Below are 13,086 nucleotides of genomic sequence, written 5' to 3' on the forward strand. Positions count from 1 at the left end.
GGGAATACAGGACATATCATTCCAATTGTCGAATGAATATTAATATTAACAGTTCGTTATTTTGTCGTAACAGATTAGTCGATGACTGACAGAAACTTACGTATTATTTAGATATAATTATTAAAAATTAACATGGGACGATGTATGATGGATAAAACCTATCGCCAACTCCTCGAGGTGCCCATTGGAAACAATGACTTTCAGGTAATTGGCCAACAGTGAAGGTGTCCAATGACAGGTGGAGCGACATTCCGGCTGGACTATTACTAGCCGCATCAAATATTAACGTATAGAAATTTATAATTAAACAATGCTAGAGCATTCCCCATAGGCGATGCGTGCTATCCCCGTCCGAGCTACGCAATAAATTTGCAAGGGCGTCCAAGGACTGGCAGCCCTTGCAAATAAAGAAGCAAGCCATCAAATCAACCATCGAATAACAACTATCACTGACTGCAAGAAGCCGAGAACTAGATGAAATGCTGAAGGCCTGCCGCAGTGATATTGCCTGTGCCTAAGAAATAAAATCGAGGGGAGCAAAGGCTCGAGAGATTGGCGAAAGATACAGGCATTACTATAATGATGAAAACAGTGCTCTGAGTAGCATTGGTATCATGATCAGTGAGAAATATTGAGTTAACGTAGTCGGAGTGTACCGAATGTCAGATCAACTCATGTCATCAAAATTGAGTCTGGTACAACCGCCCTTCAAGTTATCACATGTATGCCCCCAAACAGGATGTCCTGCAGACAAAAAGAATGAATTCTGGGAAGGAATGGATACTTACCTACGAACTGTCAACCCTAAAGAAAACCTGATACTGGGACATAGCCGCAACGGTCATGTTGGATCATCGAGAGCTGGATACAATCAGTGTCATGGAGAAAATGTATTAGACATTCGTAATGGCAATGGAAACGGTATCTTAGACTGCGTGGAAGCAAATGAACTTGTGGTAACCAACACTTTTTTCAAGAAAAGACAACCAACCTCATCACTTATGCTAGCAGTGGTCACATACCCAAATCGACTATCTGCTCATCAGAAGACGAGCTATCCCTTCAGAAACAATCGCCTCTCCAATATCGACCTTTCGTCATGGACTTAAAACTGGACATTCGGGGCTCAAAGCGGCCCGAATTACTGGAGCAGAACGAATAAAATAGTGGCGCTTACCAGAATGCAAAGTCCAGCTCTTGGACGACCTTATTGGACGTCCCTATTGGACGTCCTTATACGTGGACGTGTATTGTCCAGTATCAACCATTTGGGATGATTTAGTTGCGCAAGTCAATGCTGTGGCAACTACCATCCTTGGGAAGATCAAGACGGAGTCATTGACAAGCAAATCGGGTGGTGGAATGAAGTAGAAATGGCTATAAAGGAGAAGAAGAAAGCATTGAAACAGTGATTCCAGACAAAGGCAGATGATGATCTCAAACGTTAAATAGTGGTAAAATCAGCAGCCAAACGCCAATGGCAGCAAGTAAAGCTGCATACTAAGACTATGTATACAAAGAATTTGACCAGTCTGCAGGGGAAAAGAAAATTTACCGTCTGGCCAATGCATGTCATCAAAAAATCCAGGAAATTGGTACGTCAAGCATGTGAAAGACGAACATCAGCTCCTACGAGATCCACGTGCTATCCTTCATCGTTGGAATTTTTATAAAATCGGCAATGACGAATTTAATCCTCTTTCCCACTAATCCAAACCCAGTGCTGACCCAGTTCTGGGTCTATGCCTCCAATCACCATTTAGGAGGGGGTGAGGAAAATGAAAAGTGGGAAAGCAACTCGGTTCCCTCAGTATTGTATTGTATAACAGTATTGCATTATAAATGTCTCGGTAATACGGTAATACGGTAATACTGATCAGGCAATACGGACAACTCTTTATTCATACACGACTGAACACTGGTACTGTACATCTCACTGGCTCCCTGGAGCTTCAAACATGGCGGTCTCGTTTTCCTGCCACCTTACACTCGATTCGAGTTGCCACCTCCTGCGCGTATACATTAAATTTAATGTTTAATTAATTAAATTAATTAACATATATCCCCCCTTTTCTTTTTACTGATTGAAATCCAGATATGTCTTGGGATTCGTACTGGTCTGCCACTACGGGTTTTGGGAAGGTCCTTTCCATCCGGTGAGGAATTTTCGATGATTTCTGGTGTTGGTTCATAAAGTTTCTTATTCTCGATCCTTTCCCATTCTCTGTTCTGTTCCTCAGAAGTATTCTGGTTGATCCGGTCCAGTCGATTTCACTTCACCGACATTTTGTGGTTCGCATTGCCCGGAGAATATGTGGGGAATAGACGATGGCTGCAAATGTATTCTGTTCCTGCAGAACGTGCCACTTGGTGTTTCAATGATGTAAGATTGTGGAGTATGGTGAACCTCCTTCACTTTTCCATATGTTCGCATATCTGAAGCTGTCCTACCTTCAAACGTGAAAGATTTTTTGCACCGTGGCGTCGATCAAAATAGGTTTTCTGTTTACCTGCATTTCCCTTCCCCTTTACTGAGGCAAAATCAATCAAACGAGGTATCAATTGTTGATTGCTTTATGGCAGGAATGTTCTCAATCTTTGGCTCATTAACAGTTATGCCATTTTCCAATGGTGCTGATCTCATTGCCAGCAGCATTAAATAATGATCCTACGACTAAGATTTCAAGTAATAACTTTTAAAATTTTTTACCAGTGATTCAATAAACCCATTGTTTTGGAGTTATCTTGGATTAGATGTGATACTTGAAAATTTATATTTTTCTGTTTATAAATTTACGGTATTCTGAGTCAATAACAAAGTGTCGTGACACCTTGACCGGTTGACCCGAGATATTTCGTTTCAGCATCGACAGTTTTTGAAACTATATGGAGCCATATTTGGAGCTATATATATATATGGAGCTATATATTTGGAACTATTTTTTTTACTCTTTCTGCCCTGTGAGCGCTAAGAAGGCCTGTGGGCTAAGGGGGCCCACTTATAGCAGGCCCATTATGGGTTCGGGCAGACCTACAATAGGGCGACTGGGTGGTGAGGGGCGGGGCCCGACAAATTTGAGCGGACCACCCCCTGAAAAATTCCTGGGGATTCCTTGACCCGTCCGCATTCGAGCCCGGGTCCCCCAGAGCGGTAGGCTGCTGCCTTGACCGCTCGGCCGTCCGGCCTATTATATTATAACTAACATCCGAAATATAACTTTTTTCTTTTTACATTAATATATATATATTTTGTGCAAAATAAAAAATAATTTCGGACGATACAATAGCCACGATTATTTTTTTCAAAAAACGGGAAATTTTCGTTAGACATCGACAAAAATTCAACCCCGGGCGTCATGCAATAAAGAGAAATTTCGACATTGGATAAGTTAATTTCACCGAAAATGCATGGTGGACGACCTCGTGGTCGTATTCGTGGCCGTCGTTTCAAAATCTTGAAAAATTGTTGAGTTTATTGATGATATTACAAGCTTCCAATGCATCTGTTGAGCGAATATTTAGTCAGCTACGTTTGTGTAAGACATCACACAGACATTCTTTGAAAACTGAAACGATTTGTAACCTAATGCATGAACAGTCTGGCATTAAAAAAAATATATGTTGTTTCATTTGAACCTTCAAAACGAATGTTAAAACGCAAATATATATGTAAATAAATGAATTTTTAAAACTGATCATTTACGTATTAAAGTATGTTTGAAATCAAGTGAATGGCTTATTTAATTTTCTATCTTCAGCTAAAATACACAACACATGTTGAAAGGGAACGATTTAAAATTAAGTTAAATAATTGCATTCATTAGACTTATGGATATATTTTATGGTTATTTAAAAGACCAGGCTAGATTTTCCTCGTTTGTCAAATTGGGATTACCAAAATAAAACATCAATTATCTCCGTAACAGATGTAAATTAATACCTCTGATAAAGCCTAAAAATCCTAAGACATTTTAGTTATTAAGATTTTTAAAAACAATGAATTAAGAATTGTTCTGATTATTATTTTACGATAATAGTACAAAAATTTGCATCATAGAACTGTCTTTCTTATTTTTTTTATCCGAGTTTGGATAGTTTTCTCAATCTAGGGTAAAACGAAGGCGCCGTCAGGGTAGTTCCACCGGAAGCAGGCGACAACACCGGCCTTGTCCCAAATACGGCAAGGCCGTATTTGGGACAAGGCCGGTGCTGTTTCGTCTTGAAACGAAGCAGGGAAATCCCACGTTTTTAACAAGACTATATAGAAGTTACGAAATTCTCCAATGTTTTCCCCCCCTTCTTGAAACCGAGAATAGAATTTATATCTTTCGTATATAACGTTTTTAGTTGGATTTCAGAATTGGGAACATTTCAGTTGTTTATTTTCGTTAAAATAGAAATAACAGATGAATATAAGAGACATGTTTTATACTTTTTATTTTTAAGTGATGCGAATGCTACAAATGCAGCCAAAAAATTAAATACTGTTCATAATCAAACTGTAATTAGTGTAAGGACTGCGCAGAAGTGGTTTGAAAGATTTAGAAATAATGATTTTAGTGTGGAGGATAAGGCTCGTACTGGAAGACCCGTTGACTTTGATGATGATGCTCTCTCTGCACTAGTTGAAGCAGAACCATCTTTAACAGTTGATGAAATTGCGGAACGTTTAAATTCATCCCATGGAACTGTTCATAGACATCTACAACAAATCGGAAAAGTTTCAAAGCTAGGAAAATGGATACCACATGAACTGTCAATAGCTAACTGACAACAACGTCAACTGCTCAACTCAAAAGCTTCAACTGGGAAATTTTACCTCATCCACCATATTTGCCAGATATTGCTCCCAGTGATTATCATCTTTTTCGGAGTTTGCAGAATTTTTTAAAAGGAAAAACTTTTGAGGATGAGAACAATGTAAAAAAGGCTATTTCTGAATATTTTGATTCAAAACCGAAATCATTTTACGAAGACGGGATTAAAAAGCTACCATCATGATGGCAAGAAATTGTACAAAATAATGGTAAATACATTATAGATTGAAATAAGATTTAATTAAAATTTTTTTGTTGCTTTTTTTGTAGATAAAAATACGCACGAACTTATGGACTGACCTGATATTTCTCGAATGCCGCCTTAAACTTGGAATAGTCATTTCTATCCTCTTCTGGGAAACTAAATGAGGCCAAAATTTCCTCGGTTTTCTGTCCCAATAAGTATGTTAAAGAATTTACCTGGTCAGCTTCTTATTATGGAGTTCAGACATTGTTAGAAATCGTTTGAATCGCCCCATCCATGTTCTTCAATCTTCGCTGCTACCACGTATTATAAATGTATCGGTAATACTGATCAGGTAATACGGACAACTCTTTATTGACACACCACTGAACACTGGTACATAGACAATAAGATTAAACTAATGATCATATGTGGTAAACTTTAATAATTCCATTAAAACAAATTTTAAATAAGAATAGTGAAAATGTATTTTCTTGAGAAGCAATATGTCTAAAAGAAGATTACGACAACGGTACGATAGACAATATTTAAATCTGAAATAAACTTATAGATCAAAGTACTATTGAGAGTAGTGAGATGAATAAATAAGAACAATCCATTCGAAATAAAATACCCAGAATATAGATCTGTTAACCTTGTAGATAGATATCATTTTGAAACCATCAAAACGTGTTCGGAATAATGCGTGTATATCTAAGAACGATTTGGCGTGATTGGTTGATATGCAAGTATCAACCAAAAGTTGGCGTGATTTGATTGATATGCAAGTATCAATCAAAATGTTTTCAAATATTGTTTTTTCTCACGAAAACAATACTGCACTGTACATATAAACACGAAACTGTAGATAAACAGCATCAGCAACCGGTTCATGCAGGAGTAACGAATAACAGGTTAGATATCTTAAGAAATAATTTAATTAACTACTTAACGTATTAACATAGGCCTGTGTAGAAGAAATGATTATTTAGTTTATATTTTCGAGTTGAAAACAGAAATAAAATAAAATCTTTTTATTGAATGGTATTTAAAATTTAGTTCTAGCAAATAACTAGATCTACACGACAGACAACGACCATTTGATAAGTTTTAATTTTATTCGATGATGTTTTAGAAACGTTTTCCTCTAATATTAGTTTTAATGTATTGTATTCTCTATATAATCTCCTCTGTAACATTATTACATTATATTATAAATATCCTACAATGTTATTATGTTTGGAATTATCTGTGAAATATTTTGTATATCTCAAGAATAGTTCCTAATTAAATTGATAAAAATTGGTGTAATAAAATATAATGCATTTTCATAGAAAAATATATGTTTGTTAATTTGTTTTAATGTATTTAATATTATTCTTTATATAAGATTATGAGGCTTTTCCTCCGCTCGCTTCGATCGCTCGCCCCACGGACTTCGCCCATTTGTTCAAAAATTTCGTGACGATTCATCGATTGTCATTGCCACCGTTTGTATTTTTCTCCCACCGTGATGAAAAAATGTGTCCTCACCATTTTAAGCTAATTATTTTTTTTATATATACTCGTGTAGAGTAGCTACATCTTGTGATTACCTCAATTTAATAGATAAGAAAATTAATTATTTATACCGTAATTATTAAAAAAGACACTTTATTTTATCGTTAACTAAATTTAAATCCTTTAAAATTGTTTAATTTAAAAAAAGAAAAAGACATAATTAATAGCATTTTGCATAAGGCCATTTATAGACAAAATCAATTAAAGCCGCATGTTAGTTTATGAATAATGTAAAACAGATAAATATAAAACAAATTTCATAATTAAATTATAAATAACGAAAAACAAATTTTTGTTCATTTAACGGATGAATTTGTTAAGATGTTATTCGAGATGGCGACTTTAATTCTACTGCGATGTGAATGTTTTCGTCTGTTAATTTTTGATCATTATTTATTACTTAGAGAAAAGTCTATGATCACTGAAGTGTGCCACGTTGCTTTTAATTAATAGTAACTTAAAGATCACAAATGAAACTACAGTAGGCCTATGTTAACCTTTTATTTTATGAATATTCTTTTTATTTTGAAAACATTGAAAGATATATGTTCTCTTGATCTGTTTTAATATTTACTTTTTCGTTGCATACTTTTATCTTTTAATTCACATTTACGTGGTATTTTAAAAGCTTGTACATAAAAATTATAATTCGTAAAATACGTTTGATTATAGTAATTTACATTGTAAGTAATTATTATAAGTGATTTTTTTCAGATTAAAATTCTTTAATTTGATGATTGGATCGAAACATCTTGAATACTTTGCACCGCACATGATCAAAATACAAATGACCAACGAAAAAGTAGTTTGATTTGTGGAAAGTTCTTAGAAATGAGGATGCTTTTTCGTTGCTCTTTATGTTTCTTACCAAATATATTTTTATTTATATTCATGCACCATAAGTGCCGTATTGGCGAGTTTTGTTACTAATTTTTACTTTTTTTTTTACGGAAATGTTTCGTCGTTTCTTGAGATGTCACAATACGAAATTCGTTTGTATTTGGATTACTAAACATCTCTTTAGACGTTTAATAGGGCATTTTAATTACGATTTTCTTGTATTAAAATAAACGCTACTTTGAAAAGTGTTTCTTGACTATTTGCAAAATATTTTTACCAGTTAGCTTTTACTAAAATACATACATCCAATTAAACTAAAATTTCATCAAAGTTTTAGTTTAATTATTTATAATATCTAAAAATATATTATAAATTAACCGTGAAAATTATCCTTTTGTTAATGTGTTCTACAGTGTTAATGTTAATTTCAAATAAATTTATAAATTAAATAAATTCAAATATAATTGTTAGACCTATAAATTCTCACTCTCGTTTGTCTGTCTGTCTTTTCTCATTCTCGAGAAAAGAGTTAAATAGAAGAAAACTGAGAAAGGTTATAGGAAGAATAGAGGTATTATAGAAGGACCCGATTAACTATATATGAACGTTATTCAATTCAAAAAGTTTCCCTTAAAGATGTTAGACTGGCACGACTGTATTGCTAACAAGAAAAGTATTATGTACAGGGACAAGATACCACTAATTTGAGGTGGAAAACAAATTTTAAATTAAATAAATTAATAATAGCCCGGCATTGTGACGATATCACAATAAAAGAATTGCTAATTTTAGAAATAATATATTTATCGTTTCTAGATTACATTAATGAAATGTTTATATGATAAAATTAAACTAAAAAATGTAGTTTGTAAAACTATTATATTTTTATTAAAATTTTTGTGATATTACTTCTTACAATAAAATAAAATAATTATTAATTAAACATATAATTATAACATTAAAACCATTTTGATATAGATTTGTATTTTCTATGAATTTTACAAAATACAATTTAATTAACCTGAATAAAGAAGAATCTTTAGGAGTTTTTTCTGGATTATATTAGTTATTTGGTTCTGGTGAAAACAAATCTGTCCTGTTGTTAGCTCATATGATCATAACAATAACAAGTAACGAGGATGATTTGCATTTGCACTATTATTAATGATATTAGTAAAAATGTTAATAATTAATACGAGTAACTAATAATATGTTTAATACATATTAATAATTAATAATAATAATAATAAAATTAAGGAAGTATTTATTAATAAATCTTTCTTACTTTACGAAATGTTTACATTTTTATATTACTAAAAGCAAGTAGCCTGAAAACAATTGTTAAACTAATGAATTTATTATGCCTTTACATTGTCAAAGCAATTTTTTTTTTCTTTTCAGAAAAGCTGTTATTTTACTGTGCAATAAAACAAGACGTTAACAGCATTTTTACTTGAAATTATATTACAATTCAAATTATTCAATCATATAATTCTCTTCTGTGTAAAGCAATTTGCTGGGCTAATTGTCCCTCTAGCCTTCTGGTTTTATTGCTGTCCCCATGTTGTACGGTCTCCCATATGTATGCATATACTTTATCGCTTCCACAAGGTTTTTTTTTTTTTTCATCACACCACCTGCATGGGAATTTATCTGTCACATAACTTGATTTCCATCTTTTCGTAATGCGCTTCATCTTGTTAATTGTGTTCCCGGAACCCCGGTTCCTATGTAATCTTTTTCCTCTTTACTATCTCACTTTACGTTCCTCTTCCCTCTTACCCCTTCAACTTCACGTCTTCCTTCCGTTTCATCTCTTGGACTATACCATTGAGTGAGGCCCTTTAACCTTTCTATTGTATTGTATTGTGTAAAGCAATTTGCAAATTATGTAAATATACTTTTAAAAAGTTATTTTATTAATAAACTATTATTTCTAAAATTTAAAAATTTAAACAAATTTTATTTAAAAGTATTAATATTTTTTAATAATTAGGCTAGATATAAATATTTTATATTGAATTAAGAAAAAGATTTGATCATTTGAATGAACTAAAATCACAAAAATATTTTAAAAAATATATTTGTTTTCAGTAAGGAAATAACTTATTTTATTATTTATATTTATTGAATAATATTTTATGTAAATCTTAATTAGATACTTTTAATTCAATTTTAAGTATAAATAAATATATTTTGTTTTAATTTTAATTAATATAAGTTATATATAGCAAATAAAAAAAAGTTTTGAATCAATACAGGATATTATGAATAAAATGTATTTAGCAAAAGAATTAATCAAATAGTATATTGCCAAAAGTAATAATCTGATTTTGATTATTACTTTTTCTTTTAAATGTATTGTAAAATATTTACCATTAAGTTTTAAATTCAAAATTAAATTTGTTCGAACATTTAATTATTTAACTCTATATCTCCCAGGTAGGCCTTGAATTAACTTGAGCTCTTCATAACTTTTTCCTCTAACTAGATCTTTATTTCCCTTTGATACCAGTGCTTAATATAATATATTTTGTTTTATCAGTGTTAATGCATGTCCCAATGGTTTTATCTGCGATCCTATTGTTTCTGTGTCTACGTAAATATTATTGGAATTATCCTCAATGATATAAATATCTTCGTATGCAAATGTTTAGTAGATCCAATTTGGTTTGATGCCGAGATTATTGCATTCTTAATCTACTTACTGACTTTTCTTGTTAAGGAACAAAGAATAATGATAGGTCAGTCTATCATGTCTTCTGAGACTCGTTAGAAATTTAGTTTTTCTTTGATTTTGAGCTTTTTATTATACTAAAGAACTATATTAAAACTGTACAAAATTAAATCCGCATTCGTTATATCTATTCAGTATAGCAATAAAATAAAAATAAATGTATAACAACATCTTTAAAAATTAATTTTGAATATTTTACGTTAAAAGCTGTTATTAGTATGAATTAATTTTAAATGAAATAGGTCAAGTGGCACCTATATATAATTTGGAGAATTAATTTTATTATAGCAACTAAAGTATCTTATTAATTAAGAATTAAATATTCAATCAAAACATTTTTATTTTTTTGAAAATAATAATAGAAAAATTTAATTTTAATTTTATAAAATTTCAAAGATAAATTTAACAGAAACTTGCAAAAATATATTACACCATTAAAAAAATTTACTTTGTTTAAATGCTATTATTAATGATAAAAATAAGCCTGTTGATCAAAAGGATAATATTTAAAATAATAGGGTATTTCGATTTCAGGTTTANCTTTATCGCTTCCACAAGGTTTTTTTTTTTTTCATCACACCACCTGCATGGGAATTTATCTGTCACATAACTTGATTTCCATCTTTTCGTAATGCGCTTCATCTTGTTAATTGTGTTCCCGGAACCCCGGTTCCTATGTAATCTTTTTCCTCTTTACTATCTCACTTTACGTTCCTCTTCCCTCTTACCCCTTCAACTTCACGTCTTCCTTCCGTTTCATCTCTTGGACTATACCATTGAGTGAGGCCCTTTAACCTTTCTATTGTATTGTATTGTGTAAAGCAATTTGCAAATTATGTAAATATACTTTTAAAAAGTTATTTTTTTAATAAACTATTATTTCTAAAATTTAAAAATTTAAACAAATTTTATTTAAAAGTATTAATATTTTTTAATAATTAGGCTAGATATAAATATTTTATATTGAATTAAGAAAAAGATTTGATCATTTGAATGAACTAAAATCACAAAAATATTTTAAAAAATATATTTGTTTTCAGTAAGGAAATAACTTATTTTATTATTTATATTTATTGAATAATATTTTATGTAAATCTTAATTAGATACTTTTAATTCAATTTTAAGTATAAATAAATATATTTTGTTTTAATTTTAATTAATATAAGTTATATATAGCAAATAAAAAAAAGTTTTGAATCAATACAGGATATTATGAATAAAATGTATTTAGCAAAAGAATTAATCAAATAGTATATTGCCAAAAGTAATAATCTGATTTTGATTATTACTTTTTCTTTTAAATGTATTGTAAAATATTTACCATTAAGTTTTAAATTCAAAATTAAATTTGTTCGAACATTTAATTATTTAACTCTATATCTCCCAGGTAGGCCTTGAATTAACTTGAGCTCTTCATAACTTTTTCCTCTAACTAGATCTTTATTTCCCTTTGATACCAGTGCTTAATATAATATATTTTGTTTTATCAGTGTTAATGCATGTCCCAATGGTTTTATCTGCGATCCTATTGTTTCTGTGTCTACGTAAATATTATTGGAATTATCCTCAATGATATAAATATCTTCGTATGCAAATGTTTAGTAGATCCAATTTGGTTTGATGCCGAGATTATTGCATTCTTAATCTACTTACTGACTTTTCTTGTTAAGGAACAAAGAATAATGATAGGTCAGTCTATCATGTCTTCTGAGACTCGTTAGAAATTTAGTTTTTCTTTGATTTTGAGCTTTTTATTATACTAAAGAACTATATTAAAACTGTACAAAATTAAATCCGCATTCGTTATAACTATTCAGTATAGCAATAAAATAAAAATAAATGTATAACAACATCTTTAAAAATTAATTTTGAATATTTTACGTTAAAAGCTGTTATTAGTATGAATTAATTTTAAATGAAATAGGTCAAGTGGCACCTATATATAATTTGGAGAATTAATTTTATTATAGCAACTAAAGTATCTTATTAATTAAGAATTAAATATTCAATCAAAACATTTTTATTTTTTTGAAAATAATAATAGAAAAATTTAATTTTAATTTTATAAAATTTCAAAGATAAATTTAACAGAAACTTGCAAAAATATATTACACCATTAAAAAAATTTACTTTGTTTAAATGCTATTATTAATGATAAAAATAAGCCTGTTGATCAAAAGGATAATATTTAAAATAATAGGGTATTTCGATTTCAGGGTTAAGTGCTTATTTTTTAAATAATCAATTCTTGGTGAATATTTTGCAAAAATCGATATCATCTTAACAATATTAGCTTTATCACAATCACCAACGTTACACAATAGTTTAATATTATATTAACAGATGTCAGCACCAGTTCAATATTTTGGTGTACGGTATTTCACTTTCACTTTAATTTTTCTGAAGTTTATTCAAAATTGCATGAATATAGACAACCCTACATATAATTAATTGATGTTTAACATTTTTGAGTAATTATTTATATATATATATATATATTTCCTTAATTATTGCAACTAATGAAACGAATAATTGGATTTTAATGAGAATATTTTACTTCTCGAAATGACCCGAAATTAAAAAAAAACACAGGTAATTAATTTAAAAAACAGAAAATGATAAATTTCATTTATTAATAAGTTTAATTCCAAATGGTAGAAATAGCCTATATTGTATAATACAGTATATTTATAGATTTTATTATGTAAAATTTATATTAAACCCATAATAGCAATATATGTGTGTAATAGTTAAGTAAGTTAATACATTATAATTTATGTATTATTAAAATAGTAACCATCATATATTTAAACGAAGTTCAATAAGAAGACACACAAAAATTAAGATAATTTTTACCTATAGGTAGGTAAAACATATAAATTAATGCTATTTATTAACGTACAGTATAATGTACAAATTAAGAACAGTATATCGTTTTTAAAATATT

General features: G+C 30.1%; 1 protein-coding gene across 1 annotated transcript in view; it reads right to left on the reverse strand.

Annotated features, from left to right (window-relative positions):
• Positions 1-2,236: 2,236 nt before the first annotated feature.
• The window catches only part of LOC111619769, a 79,928-nt gene continuing 69,078 nt past the window's right edge, over positions 2,237-13,086 (reverse strand). The window contains exon 2 of the mRNA XM_023361587.1: positions 2,237-2,451. Within this exon, the coding sequence (XP_023217355.1) occupies positions 2,237-2,451 (215 nt within the window). The remainder of the gene's footprint in view (positions 2,452-13,086) is intronic.

Source organism: Centruroides sculpturatus, unplaced genomic scaffold, assembly GCF_000671375.1.
Source record: "Centruroides sculpturatus isolate CEXI.00-Female unplaced genomic scaffold, Cexi_2.0 scaffold201, whole genome shotgun sequence".
NCBI classification, from domain to species: domain Eukaryota; kingdom Metazoa; phylum Arthropoda; class Arachnida; order Scorpiones; family Buthidae; genus Centruroides; species Centruroides sculpturatus.